The following is a 15,977-nucleotide window of genomic DNA, read 5'->3' as shown; positions in this document are numbered from 1 at the left end:
AACAATTAAGGAAAGCTCACGCATCAAATTGGAATGCGGAGACTTAAGGACTTGCAGGGATGACCAAACCAGGGGGAGTAATGCGTGCAGTACTCTTTTTCCTTCACCGTGGTTTTGTCCCAATGGGTTTTCCTGGTAAGGTTTTAATGAGGCAGCATCCCCAAACGCATTACAAAGATCCTTTGGCATCTACACGGTTATGTCATCCAAGGGGGAGTGTTGTAAACCACATTACGGATGGACTCCATAACCGTGGCCCATGTCCATGTTCTAGAAGGCCCATGTCCATGTTCTAGAAGGCCCATGTCTATCTTCTAGAAGATTCGCCCAATGACGGTTTATGTTAGTCTTATTGGGCTTTGGGCTTTAGGGTTTCCTAATCCAATTGGGATTTGTCTCCCTTATTGTGTATATATATAAGTTGTAACCTCATTCATTAATAAGAGAATACACGAGATTCATAACAACGAGAGCAAAAGAAAGGACAAAAAGGTTTTTGCCGAAGTTGAGAGAGATCAAACGACGATTTGAAGTTCCGATGAATTCCGGAGGAGGAATCGTTGCTGCAGCAGCTACAACAGCAGCTCCTTCAAGCGGAGGTGGTAACGTTGAATGGCACGTCCGACCACCGAACCCTAAAAACCCTGTCGTCTTCTTCGACGTCTCTATTGGTGGCATCCCCGCCGGTCGTATCAAGATGGAGCTCTTCGCTGACATTGCTCCCAAAACCGCTGAAAACTTCAGGCAGTTCTGTACTGGTGAACACAGGTACACTTATTTTTTCTGGACTTTGAGGTTGATTTTACGATTTAAGATTTAAAAATTTAGTGTCTCCTCAAGAGATTTAAGAGCTTTTTTGGATTCATATAGGCTTGAGTTTGCTGCTTCTTTCATGCTTCAATCTACAGTTTGTATTATTAATGCCTAATTCTTGAACTTTGCTAGCTTAAGCGTATAGATGCACAATGGTTAGGACTAATTGAGAAATCTTTGGTTCTTAATCTAATTTTCTTTAACGTTTTGGTTGGCTCTTGTGCAATTGCAGAAAAGCTGGAAAGCCTCTTGGTTACAAAGAGTGTCAGTTTCACAGGGTCATCAAGGATTTTATGGTTCAAAGTGGTGATTTTCTAAAGGTCAGTACCCTTTACTTCTTATGAATCCTCACTTCTTGATTACTTATGTTGGTTCTCAACTGGCACTGGCTTTTAGTTCTATTGTCTGTGTGTTCTTGGTTCGTTAATCGTTATGGTATCTCTTCTTACTGGATATCTAATTTGTTAAAAACTCTGCAGAATGATGGTAGTGGATGCGTGTCAATCTACGGCCACAAGTTTGAGGATGAAAATTTTACTGCCAAACATACTGGGCCAGGATTGCTCTCTATGGTATGCAATTTGCTTTATGAATCTGAGTTATAAAGTTGTGTACCTTTTTTCAATGCAGTGAATATATATTGAACCTCGGTCTTCATTAGTTAAACTCTGTATTACTCATGAGTTTGATCACTAATATTATGGTTCTCATTCTTTTGTTGTAGGCAAACAGTGGGCCAAACACAAATGGGTGCCAGGTAATTTCAGTCTCATTAGAATAGCCTTATTTAATTGTGTTCTGAGACAAATTGAAACAAGAATGTGGATAATGCAAGCATTGATCATTTGATGCCTTCTATTTTGACTATGATGCTAAACAAATATAGAAATCTTGAACGGTTTAAACACCTAAGATTTTTAGTTGCTGGTTGGGCATAAAATGTTGTCATATAGGCTATAATTACTTTTGCTTTTTGCATTGCAGTTCTTCATCACTTGTGCAAAATGCGACTGGCTTGACAACAAGCATGTTGTCTTTGGGGTACGTTCTCTTTTCACATACACTTCTTAAGCTATTTAATTTTCTTCCATCAAATTCTTAGTTCTCCTTTTGTGGTTATAACTGAGATTTGTCTACTATTAATAGCTATAAATAGTTAAGGAAGAGCCATTGAGTCATGAACTCTTATGCATATAATCGGTAATAGTGTTGTTATGACTCATTTGCAAATTCTTCTTTTGATGTACAGAGAGTGCTTGGGGATGGTTTATTGGTGATGCGGAAGATTGAGAACGTGGCTATTGGACCCAATAACCGGCCTAAGCTTGCGGTTGTAATTACAGAGTGTGGGGAGATGTGAAATGTTTTACCCATGTAGTTTCTCACCCAAAAACCACTCCTTAAAGAACTTTTTCTGCTGAAGGAGGAATGTAATGAGAGCCCAAAGCTTATTAGTTTTAAACTTAGGCATTGTGACAGAAGCCAAATCCCATTGTTGGTTATCAAAAACGTTGTCAACTTTTTACGGTTTACAAATACTACAGTTAAGGCTATGGCCGGTATGATTGTATTTTAACAAAAACCATTTGTCAGATCTTTCTGTTTTCAGTTTTGAAGCTGCAATAGCAAATTAATTATTCACTTGGTGTTCAATCTAGTAACTGGAGATCGATAATTTGTGAGTGAAATGAGCCACTTTATATTTATCGCTACTATCTGTAGAACTTCATTAGCAATGGAAGCAAAATCCCAAAAGAAACACATTAGAAGTCTCAGCTCATTAACATGTAAATGTAGCTTATCTAAAGATTTTAAACCCTAAAACCCTCCTTATTGATTTATCTATCATTAATCGTCTTTCTGAAGAGCAACATAGTTCAATGGTATCACGGCATTGCCTCTATAATCTTTGCCGCCAGAAGTAGCAGAACGTCCAGGTGTATTCCCAATGCGTCGACCAATGGGAGTTTTAGTCACATTGTCTGTGTTCAGACTCTGTCCCAATTGCTTCTTCTTTGCAGACTTTGAACCATACTTTGCTTCTTTCTCTGTAGCAAGCTGTCCTTGTAGTCGTTTCTGCTCCTGTTTATGCAAAAGAGGAGAAATAGTTTTGTTTTGTTAGCTCAGTGACACACTGATCCGTCTATAAATCCATGTTTTTCTCTGTATTTTGAAGACATACTCGGAATTGACGCTTTTCCTCTTCTCTTTGAGCACGGATAACAATGTCTTCTTCTAGAGTTTGTAATAACGGTTGCTGGAATCAAAAGATATAAATCATATAAGCAGACCATAAAGGAGGATTAAGTAAATCCATAGTTAGTTACCTTATCACATAAGAAGGGGACTCCTCTTTCTTTCTCCCAGGCCTTCACTTTCGTGGTCAGGACATCGACCATCGCTTAGAAAAGAAACACAAGAGAGTAAATCATCATAAGGCTGATCAGTTTTCCAACATATATTGCATAAACATCAACTAAGTTATCAGGATGATTAAGCATCACAAAAAGTCTCAAAACATTTCACTTGATTTGGATAAGGCACAGCTAGCTACTACATTCACATTCTAATTACACGAACAAGTGCAAACAAAAACATCAATAATTCTCAACAACATGCGTAGTCAAGTTTTAGCAGTAATCAATGATTGAGTTAGAGAGTATGTTTGAACAACTGTTTAGGCAAAAAAGAGAGCCCAAAACTTCTTGTTGCCCTGCTTAAAAACTAGGTTTGCATATCAAGAGAAATAGAAATCTTGTCTTATAAAAAAAGTGGATTATTCAAACTAATCTAAAGGAATATCAGTCACCGAGTATAGTTTCCAGACAGCATCATTGTGAAATCCGACTTACTTGCATTAACCAAGTAATGCAACTAAAGACTCACCAGGAATTTTGCTGATAAGGCTCCTAGCTTTTTCTGCCCGTTTTAGATTTTTGTGTGCTCCTCTCACAGCACTGAAGCGATTTTCATCCTGATAAGAAACATAATTGAAGAGACAATCAAGAATACATACAAAAAGCTAGTCTGTAGGAAGTTCACACATAAAAAATTGATACTCTCTAACATTAAAGCCATAAGAAAAGTAGACACGCTTAAAAGAAAAAGTGTTCTCTAATACTTATAGACTGTGGTTAACCTTAGACTTGACAACTCTATTTTTTATCAGATAAATTGGTCACAATTAGTCTTCTCTTGACATATCTTCAGGAATTACAACTCTAAATTTTATCAGGTAAATTGGTATTCACCTTTTCATAGTCATCAAGCCATGTTTCTTCCTCCTTTGCGTGTCTCCACTTATCAACTTTGTCCAAAATTTCCTTTCTGCTTAAAGCTTCTTCTCTTGCCTTCTCGATCTGACCATCTATTCTTGCAAGAATATCAGACAGATCACCATCACCTGCACATGAAAACGTGTCACTGACTACACACCCGATGATAGGTCTCTTTTGAGCCATATTTTAATCGCATCAGTAACTTAACAATATGTGAAACCATGCACATTGTACTATTAAACTAAGTTCTGCAGGTGTGTCATGAAGCATCTTAGTTACAAATCCAGAAGAAAAAACATTGGGACAAACTTGACACATGACAAATATGAAATGGAGATGAAATGCTACAGATAGTCAAAGAGGGAAGTAACAACTAGCAACATTGGATAAGATATCTTATTTGGTATGAAAAAGTCAATATCTTGAAGGAGAGGTAAGAGCAAAAATATGAATCCTTTTTGCTTGAGCTACAGACTTCCATTTATTTTACATAGATTTTCCATAATGCTCTTACTAAGGCGTACAAGCAGCATACCTTTGGAGGCCAAGGAAAAGCACAAAAGTACACTGCCAAACTGAAGTACTAAATTAAATAATCGACCTACTCAAGAAGAATGTGTATCGTACCAGATTCAATGAGGTCGACAAGACTCTTTCTTGCAGCATCACTATTAATGTCCATATGATTCCCTCTACAGATCTCTTCTAGTTCACACTGCCTCTTAAACACCAATTCCTTCATTTTGCTGGACTTCAGGGCATTGAGTCTTTTCACTTCATCTTCGGCCTACGACCAAACGATTATACTTAAGAAAAAAATAGATGCTGACTGAGACACATCAGGGTAGATGATAATGCTAGGTAACCAAAATAAAATAAAATAAACATGATCAAATACCTCTCGGATAATGTCCAGACCGAGGCATCCTTTTTTCATGGCTTCATCAGGTGGACCAGAAAGTAAGCTACTGCAATGGTCAAATCTTCTCCTCTCATGCATAGGTGTTTCCATTAGGTTCCACAGCTCTTGCATGCTTCTTCCCAAACCTTGTAGCTGAAATATAAGAATTTCAAGGTATCAATCCGTCTAGCTAAGGTTTTCTTTCATGGAGTTGCTGAATTCATTTCCGTAAAAAATGGTGCCAGGTTAAATTAGAGGCTACCAATAAACCTGCATTTCCTAATTGAATGCTATTGTGCTCAAGTGCAGTGATAAGACATGAGAAACCATATAACATATATACTAAACCACCAAAGATCTTGAATGATGTTCCAACGTGCAAGTAGGTACATAGAAAAGAAGAAAAAAGGTCCCTAAGTGATACCAAAGTCTAAATTATGTCAAACATATGCTACATAGTGATCATTAGACTATGACAAATCAGCAGCATTCAAATGGCTCGTCAAATAAATTGGTAAGAAAGTGAATAATTTTAGCTCATATGTAATATCTGAATCCAAAGTGTAACTCAGCAAACTAGCTCCTAAGTGCAGTACTGTATCAGGATAACAAAATTGGTAGAATATATATGCATAAATATATGTCAAAAAAGTTCAGAAGTATTATTTTTTATCACCTTAAGCAGCCTCTCATGTTTCTCCTCCTTGAGAGACTTTACAAGTTCTGTTAATCTAGCAAGAGTATCATTACTAATGCTTTTCGAATGAGTCTTTGAAAAGTCAGCCAAGCTGCTATGGACATTATTCAAGGCCTTGGAGAAATCAAATGACATAATCTCTGACAGCTCATGGACAGCACTGATATAAGAGTTTACTTTCTGCAGTCGAACAGCCTGAAATTGAAATAAAGATGATAAGCAAATAACCACCAACATTTTAAAATAATTACTTAGACGTGTGTGTGAGTGTGTGTGTGTGTGTGTGTGTAAGGACACCTTTTCATTGCGAAGATCCTGCAGACGTTCTCTAAGTTCATCCAACTTTCTTTGTGTCAAGTCACTTTCATCAATTTCAGGACCAGAACAAACAGTATAATCATTCCCCGCTATGTTAGAAGAGATCTCCTCTATTTGAGTCTGTGTCTCAGAGAGCTCTTTCCTTCTTCGATCCTTTTTCATCAGTAGATCTTCCAGTACAGGCTTTACAGCAGATATTTGCTCCTTCAAAGAGCCTTCTTTCTTTTCAAACAAAAACAATAACATATATAAGACATTATATATACTCTCTATGAAACAAACATGTAGTGTTGCTAAGGGTACCATACCTTGGGAAACGAAACTTTTTCACCAAGCGCAGACATGAGGCTGGCAATCTCAGCTTCAGCTTGAGCTAAGGATCGCTGTAACTCAGCTCTGTACTTACGAGTTTTCTCAACCTTCTTATTGTATATATCCAGACATTCCTGCTCAAGTTCTAGCAGCATCTTATCTCTTTCATTGTAACTTTCACCAATCTCATCCCATATTATCTATAAACGAATAAAACAGTGGAAATATAAGTAGAGTATAAGTAAGAAACACTGGAAATACATATGCTCAATTGCTCAAGTAGTGACCCAAACGAAGCTAAGTAAGAAATGCATCATACTAAAACCAACCCAAGAAAAATTAGAGTACATCTCTTTCACAGGAAAACCTAAAAACTGTAAGCAAATGTAACAGCGGAGGCATAATTCGGCAATTCATATCAACTAAGAACCATTTGAAGCGAGAATTTGACAAAATGGCCTGGAATTGAATCTAACTGACAGTGACCAGAGAAGCATAAACCCTATAAAATCAATATTCTATATTCAATTGCGTTACCCAACGAATCAATGAATCACCAGAAACTCAAATCAAAAGAGATAGATAATCGCAATCGCCCGCAGTCAAAATTTCGAAACAATCTGGAGAAAATGAAGAAGCTATGGAGAGAAACAAGCGAGGAATCTAAGAACCTGCAACTCTTCAAGAAGGGAAGTGCAAGTGGTGGTTGAAGACGGAGACATTTTGTTCCCGCCGCCGGCGCCGAGTAGAGAAATTGACGTTGCTCAGAAACCCTAAAAGGTGAAGTTTCCTAAGGCTTATCTGAATTATGCGTGAAGATCCCGAGAGATATCGTCTCAAGGACGAGAGCAAATGTCGATTTTGGAAAGAAATGTTTTTGGCGGTAAACTAGAAAATTTTAGTATCCCTCTCGAATTTTGTGCACTGGGAAGTCCAAATGTTTTTTTTTTTTTTTTCACTTTTCTTTGTTAAAATTCTAGAGAGGTTACAAAATACCAATATTTTAGAGAATAAACTTGATTTAGTAACAAAAATTAAAAAAATGTATCTATTTATGTTGAAATAAAATAAAAATTCTTTTATTTCAAATTTTCTTTGATTTGCATTTTACCATATATAAAAATTATTTATTATTATTTTTATTTGATTGTATATTATATTTTATTTTTATGCAAAGTAAACCGTGAAAGAAATTTAGACAAAACATTTATTTATATTTATATTAAACAATATATAAATATTTATAACTATATATATAAATAAAACTCTAATTAAAATTGAAAAAATACATTAAACAAGATCTATGTAATTTTAGGCGGTCAAAGCGGTTATCTAGACGTCGCATGAGAGCCTAGCGCCTAGTCGGGGCCTAGGCGACCGCCTAGACCGCTTTTTAGAACACTGCAAAATACCAATATTTTAGAGAATAAACTTGATTTAGTAACAAAAATTAAAAAAATGTATCTATTTATGTTGAAATAAAATAAAAATTCTTTTATTTCAAATTTTCTTTGATTTGCATTTTACCATATATAAAAATTATTTATTATTATTTTTATTTGATTGTATATTATATTTTATTTTTATGCAAAGTAAACCGTGAAAGAAATTTAGACAATTACTAACCTAGTTATTTTTAAAAAAATTATATTTTAAACTTATATAACCACATATATTTACTGATGAAGGTTGTTCATATCTATAAAAAAAAAATTCTATATAGTTTTAATTTAATTTTTATTTGGATATAAGACATAGATTAAACGATATTTTATACTCCACCAATAAGTATTATATTATTTAACTAAAAAAATCTTGTTGTATGAAATTAGCTTATATTTCTTAAAGAATTTGATCATAGCTATTAGCTAGGGGGCGACGTAAATATCGAGAAAAACAAAAACTAGCTGCGGCCGTAACTAAGCTCAAATAGTTAAAAAGTCTTTGAGAAAAAGAGACACCAACCAAAAAAAATTGTCACTACTCAAATCATCAAACAACAAAGCTTTCTAATTAAACAAAAACGTACACTCTTCAACAAAATTCATGTAAAAGTAATCAGTGCTTTGGACAATTGACTCTGGAAAACTTGCTTTATTCTCATGATAATCGATGACTTATATAGTCTTACATCAACTATATCTCCTACATCTACTGCAAGCTAACTGAAACAGAACTCAAACTCCACAAGACTCGGTCTTAAGAAATAGACTCGGTCTTAAACAATAGATTCGGAACCAAAAAACTAACCAACAAGACAAATCTTTATTTCCGGTTTGCTTCTTTATTTCCGGTTTACTCCAACAAATCCTCCCTAAACTAAGCCCGGTTCACAGAGCTTAGTTTATCTGCTGCAGAACAAATCCCAAGCTTGCTTCTCAGACCTTCGAACACTTCTCGCGTCAGTGGCTTTGTGAAAATGTCAGCCACCTGCTTCTGAGTTTCACAATGATCCAATCGAATTACTCCATCCTTTACCAGCTCTCGTAGAAAATGAAAACGAACTCCAATGTGCTTACACCTTCCATGAAAGACAGGATTCTTCGAAAGCTTGATGGTAGAGGTGTTATCGCATAGAATTGATATACTTCCTCTAGCTTCATGTCCCAATTCTTCTAAAACTCTCGTGAACCAGACCACTTGACAAGCACAAACTGATGCTGCTACATACTCTGCTTCTGTGGTAGAGAGTGTGACAATAGGCTGCTTCTTCGACAACCAAGCTACTGCTCCTCCATCCATGATCAAAACATAGCCTGATGTACTCTTCCTACCTTCAGTATCTCCAGCAAAATCACTATCGGTATATACCAATAGTTCACCAATTCCTCTTCTCTCATACCAAATACCAAAATCCTTAGTACCCTTTAAGTACCGTAAGACTCTCTTAGCAGCTTGCAAATGTAAAACTGTTGGCTTCGACATAAATCTGCTTAGGAAACTTACAGTAAACTGCAGATCCGGTCTGGTCGTTGTGATGTACATAAGACTTCCAATAATTCGCTTGTAGTAAGTCTCATCTACTCTTTCTCCTCCCTCATCCATATCAAGTCTGCTGCCAGGCACTATTGGATTGAACACTTCATTACAGTTCTCCATTTCAAATCTCTTCAGGACTTCTAAGGCATACTTTGTCTGTGATACATGAATTCCTTGTGGCGTCTGCATCACCTCAATACCCAAGAAATATCTCATCTTGCCCAGATCAGTCATCTCAAACTCCTTCTGCATTGATTCCTTAAAGTCCCTTATCATTGAGATTGCATTTCCTGTGAAGATCAGATCATCCACATAAATACTCACAATAAGAATGTCACCTTGTTTGTTTGTCTTGAGGAATAGAGTCTCTTCATTCTGCGACTTATTGAATCCTTCTTTGACAAAGTATTCTTCAATCCTGCTGAACCATGCCCTTGGCGCTTGCTTTAATCCATATAGTGCTTTGTGGAGTTTGTAAACTTTTTCTTCTTCTCCTTCAGCAACGTATCCTTTTGGCTGTTGAATGTAGACATCCTCCAGCAAAACACCATATAGGAAAGCTGACTTCACATCTAATTGATAGATATCCCATCCCTTTTGTGCAGCTGTAGCTATTATGGTTCTGATTGTATCCATTCTAGCAACAGGAGCATATACCTCTGTGTAGTCGATACCATGCTCTTGAGAGTACCCTTTAGCTACCAACCGCGCTTTGTATTTGTTCACCTCTCCATGTTCATTCAGCTTGGTTTTGTAAATCCATTTCACTCCTATACACTTAGCGTTTCTTGGCAAAACCATCAGCTCCCAAGTTTCATTCTTGATGATCGATTTTATCTCTTCATCCATAGCTTCTCTCCACTTTAAACTTTTCTCTGCTTCTTCAAAAGTAGATGGATCCTCAATGTTTATCTCAACCATATTCACCTCATCTTCTTCTTCTTCTTCTCCTATGACATAATCATTGAGATATTGTGGAGGTCTAGTCGTCCGTACCTCTCTAGCTACAGTAGGGTGTTGAGGCTGAACTGCTTCTTCTGTTTCTTCATTTTGTTCTGTCTGAGCATTTCCTTCTCCATCAGACTCTCCTCCACTACTTCCTTCAGTTTCACTTTCCTCCCAAATCGCATCATCATCATTCCAAGTCAGTTCAGTACTGACTTGCTCTTCTTCCCAATTCCAGCCTTTTGTTTCCTCAAAAACCACATCTTTGCTTATCATGATCTTCTTTGTACTTGGATTGTACATCCTATATCCTTTGGATTCTTCAGAGAAACCAACAAATACCCCAACTGTACTCTTATCGTCAAGCTTTCCTCTTTTTTCATCTTGAATATGAACATGAGCAAGACTTCCCCACACACGGAAGTGTTCAACATTTGGCTTCACCCCACTCCACGCCTCTTGTGGTGTCATATTCCTGACAGAAATTGTGGGACATCTGTTGAGGACATAGATCGTCCACATCACTGCATCTGGCCAGAACGTTTTTGGCATCTTTCTTGCTGAAAACATAGATCTCACCATGTTCATGATTGTGCGATTCTTCCTCTCTGCAATTCCATTCTGCTGTGGAGTGTATGCGGTGGTTAATTGCCTTCGAATTCCCTGCTCTTTACAGAAGTCTGAGAATTCATTTGAGGTGTATTCTCCTCCCCGATCAGTTCTCAAGCATTTTATCTTCTTTCCTGTTTCAATCTCCACTCTGCTCTTGAACAGTTTGAAGTGACTGAATGCTTCTGATTTCTCCTTTAGGAGATACACCCATGCTTTCCTGCTATAATCATCAATGAAACACAACACATACTTCTTTCCACTAGCAGATATTGGATTTATAGGACCACATATATCAGAATGCACCAGCTCAAGTACTTCCTTCGCTCTCCAAGTACTTTTCTTTGGAATGGCTTTTCTAGGTTGCTTACCCACTAGACAGTCTGAGCATGTGAAATTCTGTGAATGTAAAATGGGAAGACCACGTACCATGCCTTTTCTTTGTAGAGTTTGCATTCCTCGGTGACTCAAGTGCCCATACCGCTCATGCCATAACCTTGCTTCATCTTCTGAGGTTGTTTGGAGGCATCTTTGCTCGCTTGATCTCTCTTCGTCTCTGGATTGATCAAACAGCATAAACATCCGGTTTGCCCTCATCTTGCTTTCTGCTATCAGCCCTTTCTCATCATGGTAGATCTTGCACATTCCCTTTTGTATGAGTATTGTCAGCCTCTTCTCTTGAAGTTGACCAATGCTCAAGAGATTGTTTTTGAGTTCAGGCACGTAGTAAACTTCACTGATGTTGTACGTTATGCCATTCAGCACCAGCTTCACATTTCCTTTACCAACAACCTCCATTCTTCTGTTGTTTCCAAGCTTGACTGAATGTTTGAAATTTTCGTCGAGACCCGAAAACAAGCTTTTGTCTCCACTCATGTGGTTTGAGCAGCCAGAATCTAAAAACCAAGCTCTTCGTCTTAAGCTTTCTTGTTCTCCGGTGCAGGACATCATTAACTGCTCAACATCTTCTTCAGTATCACTCCAAGACATCAGCATCTCCTCAACCTCTTCTTCTGTCTCACGCACATCTTCTTCAATATATGCCATTAACAACATTTCTTCATTCTCTCCAAGATCTGCATAGTTTGCTTCATCCCACTTTGGACATTCATTTTGGAAATGTCCAAGACGATGACACTTGTAGCACTCCACTGTGCTTTTGTTGAAGGAGGACCTGCCACGACCTCGTCCTCTTCCTCTTCCGTGGACACCTCTCCCTCTTCCTTGTGTCACGTTCAGCACTTGTTCATCACCTCTTTCATGTTTTTTGAATTTCTGTTCATGAACCGCTAACGAACTCTGCAACTCATCAAGTGACATGCTCTCAATGTCCTTTGATTCTTCAATCGACACCACCACATACGTGAACTTTTCACTCAACGTTCTGAGAATCTTCTCCACCACCTTTGAATCGCCCATCACTTCTCCATTGCTTCTCATCTGATTTGTGATGGCCAACACTCGGGTGAAATACTCTTCTATCTTCTCAGATTCCTTCATTTCGAGCACTTCGAAATCTCTTCTTAACTTCTGCAACAGCGACTTCTTCACTCGATCACTTCCCCCAAATTTCCTCTTCATCGAATCCCAAATCACTTTGGAAGTTCTTCTGTCCAGGATCTGTTCAAACGTTACCCTATCGATTGACTGATAGAGATAGTGTTTGACTTTGTGGTCGTTGGTTTTGGCGTTGTCGAGCTGCGCTCTCTGCTCTGTCGTGAGGACTGTCGTGTTTGGTGGCTCATCGAAACCGACCTCAATCAGGCTCCACAATCCTCGGGCTCGGAAGAAGTTCTCCATAACTTCACTCCAGTGATCCCAATGGCCATCAAATTGAGGCAATTTCATCTTATCGTCTCCCATCTCTCAATTTGGTTTGAAGCTGCGGCTTCTCTCTCGTTTTCTAGGTCAGAATTTGCGAGCTCTGATACCAATTTGTAAAAGTAATCAGTGCTTTGGACAATTGACTCTGGAAAACTTGCTTTATTCTCATGATAATCGATGACTTATATAGTCTTACATCAACTATATCTCCTACATCTACTGCAAGCTAACTGAAACAGAACTCAAACTCCACAAGACTCGGTCTTAAGAAATAGACTCGGTCTTAAACAATAGATTCGGAACCAAAAAACTAACCAACAAGACAAATCTTTATTTCCGGTTTGCTTCTTTATTTCCGGTTTACTCCAACAATTCACACATCTTCCTCTCTCTCCTGCGCTTTACTCAGGTTTTCTCCGCTCGCTTCTTCATACTCAGAATTGATTCCCCCTATCTCTTTTTGTTTCGATTCTTCTTACAGATCGATCCATACCCTTTTAGATTCCATATCTTTTAATTGATTTCCCTTATAGAAAACATTTTAATTTCATCTACCGATCTTCATCGTCGACCATAACAATTCAATTTTTTTTTGTGCAATTTGGTTTTAGATTTTTGAGTTGCTTTCGATATTTGGCTCTGGCTAGTGTTTAAAATTGGTATCTTTTGGGTTACATGAAATTGCGGGAAAATTCAGTTATTTGTTATATATCCTACATGCGAACTTGTATTCAGTAGTTAAATCTATAAGCATAATAAGATTTTGGTTATTTCAGGTTCACATTACTTGCTCATTTGGAGGTTTTTCTGAGGTTCTGCCTCTTCAAAGCAACGATGGTATCGGCGAACAGAGAAATGGCTGTCTACTGTTTCGACACTTTGGTCTCTCACTACAACAATGAAGAGACTCCACCACCTGCCTTTCAAGAGGCCAATCAGTAAGTTCTTTTCTTGGGTATGTTATGACATGCAAGGTCTGATCTCTCTCAAAGTATTCGTCTTTTTTTTTTAATTCTCTTTGTTTGGAAATTGGATAGAGTACTAATGAACGCACGATCTGTTCTTAAATACTAAATCAATTTTTATGGTCCCAAGTTGTTCTTGAAATTGTTATGAGTAGTCACTTAGAGTCTGTGAAACTGTTGTGAGGATATTGTTTCCACGATTGTTTCACAATCTGCCTTTATTCAGAGACTGTGATGTGCAAATCCTTGCAAACCTTGCATGTTTTATCTTAGTGATGCTAGAAACTAATTTTTTTTTGTTTTCTGGGTCTATGTGTTGAATATATGAATGTGTGATATATAATCTGAAACGCATGGTCCATTATTTACTAATGGTCCAGTCTTTTTTTTTTTGTAGTCCATTGTTTGTTACCTGGAAGAAAATAGTGAATGGTGGAGAGCCTCGATTGCGTGGATGTATTGGTACACTGGAAGCACGCCGCTTGATCAGTGGCTTCAAGGATTATGCCTTGACTAGGTACTTACTCGTCCTCACATAGTTTCATTTTCTGCTTATGTCATATGTTTTCCTTGGCCATATTCATGATGTGCTTTCGTCTGTTTTGCCTTTAAAAGAGCTTTGCTTTTTTCATGGTTGAAATTGTTCTGCCTCAACTTTGCTTGTCGTATTTCTGTGTTCTTAAGTCTTTGCTATTATCTATTAACAACTTTGTTGAATTTGTCTTTTTCTGTCTGCTTTGCTTCTCTTCTTGCTCATTTTCTCTTGTTGTAATGTACTTCTGTTGCTTGGTACTAAGAGCGGTTTAAGATAGACTATAGATGGATAACCATACAATGATAAACAACAAAGTAATGGATAGGTACACATGTACTTTTACATATGTAAATAGGCAGTTCTTTGTCTAGTTAATCAAACAGACATAAATGGCATTCCCTGTATTGAGCTAGAAGATTTCATATCAAGTATCAGGTTTTTCAGCTGTTTTTTGTACTGAGTTTGGTGTGTAATTTATCCTTTTTGTTGCAACACAAATCTGCTGCAGCTGATTAAACTGTTTTGTTATATCATTTTTCGAAACATTGTGTATATGGTGAGCATGAGTAGATATAGTAATACAGTGAGAGCTAATTAGGCTCCAACTTGCTGTAAAGGAACTGAGTATTCAGTTTTGGCAAGCATAGGCTTGAAACCACAAATGAAGCACTTATGTGCAGGTGTATTTTGTGCAGAGTGAGCCTCTATTCATTAGCATTTCCCATAGCTGATCTGCCTTTTATTTCATGTGGTTGGTCGTAAATGCTTGTGGTATCCCTCTTTCTCTTTTTTGTCCGTTTTATAAACGACACTAGTTTTCTTATTTGAAATTGCAGTGCCTTAAGGGATCGTAGGTTCCCACCTATACAGGCCAAAGAATTGCCATCTCTGCAATGTACTGTGTCTGTCTTGACTGATTATGAAGATGCAGAAGATTACCTTGATTGGGAGGTATTCTCTCTTCACTCTTTTTTTTTACAACATGTAAATCTTGCGAATTAAGAATATAGGTGCCATCAAGAAGTGTTGTCCAATAAACCTTATGTTGTCCTTTCCCTCATATTATTTTCCCACTCAGTTAACTGCTCTGCTTTGCTAAACTCATGACATTTTAATTTAGAGGCACCAAGTAGATTTAGTTTTTATCGGATTCTTCTTGTTTGTGGTTTGTCTTCTACATCTTCCCCGTTGGTGATTTTTTTTTTCGTGATATCATTCTAAAGGTCGGTAAGCATGGTATAATCATTGAGTTTACTGAACCTGAGACTAATACAAAGCGAAGTGCCACATATTTGCCTGAGGTGCCAGCTCATGAAGGTACCATTTTGATACATTAATTTAAGTACATGAAGCTATTTGCGGTGTTGATACACCGATTACTTATTTAATTCTCAGGCTGGACAAAGATAGAGGCAATCGATTCGCTGGTGCGTAAAGCAGGATACAATGGTGTAATAACAGAAGCAGTGCGTAGGCGAATCAATCTAACGCGTTACCAGAGTACATTATTCAGCATGCATTATAGCGAATACCTTTCATATGTGAAGGCGACAAGGGGTGTTGGCCCGGGTATTAATGGGATCAACAAGCCCTCCTTTGCCTGACTTGCACCAAAAAACCGCTGCAAATGGATGCCATTGATTATGTTTGGCTACCTCCTAATTTATCCTCTATCTATGATTCCAAAATTGTCTGGCTCTCATAAAAGAAACGAGACTTCGACTTGGCTGTTTCTCAATTGTAACATTAATTAAATCACTTTCATCCCTGTCTCACTTTGTTCCTCACTTCCTCATAATTA

General features: G+C 37.5%; 3 protein-coding genes across 4 annotated transcripts; 2 read left to right on the top strand and 1 right to left on the bottom strand.

Annotated features, from left to right (window-relative positions):
* The first annotated feature begins 457 nt into the window (after positions 1-457).
* On the top strand, positions 458-2,421 carry LOC9315830 (peptidyl-prolyl cis-trans isomerase CYP22). The gene is made up of 6 exons (XM_021029584.1): positions 458-768; positions 1,046-1,133; positions 1,293-1,385; positions 1,538-1,570; positions 1,798-1,854; positions 2,063-2,421. The coding sequence occupies exons 1-6, from the start codon at positions 539-541 to the stop codon at positions 2,171-2,173; spliced, it is 612 nt and encodes a 203-aa protein (XP_020885243.1). The 5' UTR covers positions 458-538; the 3' UTR covers positions 2,174-2,421.
* Positions 2,422-2,515: 94 nt separating this feature from the next.
* Positions 2,516-7,253, bottom strand: LOC9317679 (65-kDa microtubule-associated protein 5). Its single transcript, XM_002879716.2, has 11 exons — positions 6,991-7,253; positions 6,316-6,519; positions 5,987-6,229; positions 5,669-5,884; positions 4,990-5,145; positions 4,719-4,878; positions 4,065-4,216; positions 3,700-3,787; positions 3,141-3,214; positions 2,996-3,070; positions 2,516-2,895 (listed from the first exon to the last, which is right to left on the bottom strand). Exons 1-11 carry the CDS (start codon positions 7,039-7,041, stop codon positions 2,662-2,664), a joined length of 1,653 nt encoding a protein of 550 aa, XP_002879762.1. The 5' UTR covers positions 7,042-7,253; the 3' UTR covers positions 2,516-2,661.
* Positions 7,254-8,289: 1,036 nt separating this feature from the next.
* On the top strand, positions 8,290-15,951 carry LOC9317678 (uncharacterized protein At2g38710). Of its 2 annotated transcripts, XM_021028183.1 has the most exons (7): positions 8,290-8,360; positions 13,047-13,085; positions 13,453-13,614; positions 14,039-14,158; positions 15,013-15,127; positions 15,400-15,493; positions 15,572-15,951. In XM_021028183.1, the coding sequence occupies exons 3-7, from the start codon at positions 13,511-13,513 to the stop codon at positions 15,778-15,780; spliced, it is 642 nt and encodes a 213-aa protein (XP_020883842.1). In that variant the 5' UTR covers positions 8,290-8,360; positions 13,047-13,085; positions 13,453-13,510; the 3' UTR covers positions 15,781-15,951. The 2 variants fall into 2 exon arrangements, with proteins under 2 accessions (XP_020883842.1, XP_020883841.1); XM_021028182.1 differs by lacking the exons at positions 8,290-8,360; positions 13,047-13,085 and adding an exon at positions 13,094-13,335.
* Positions 15,952-15,977: the final 26 nt, after the last annotated feature.

This window comes from Arabidopsis lyrata (genome assembly GCF_000004255.2).
Source record: "Arabidopsis lyrata subsp. lyrata unplaced genomic scaffold ARALYscaffold_4, whole genome shotgun sequence".
NCBI lineage: Eukaryota > Viridiplantae > Streptophyta > Magnoliopsida > Brassicales > Brassicaceae > Arabidopsis > Arabidopsis lyrata.
Note: the sequence above shows the minus strand (reverse complement) of the source record. Positions and strands in the feature narration are given on the sequence as shown.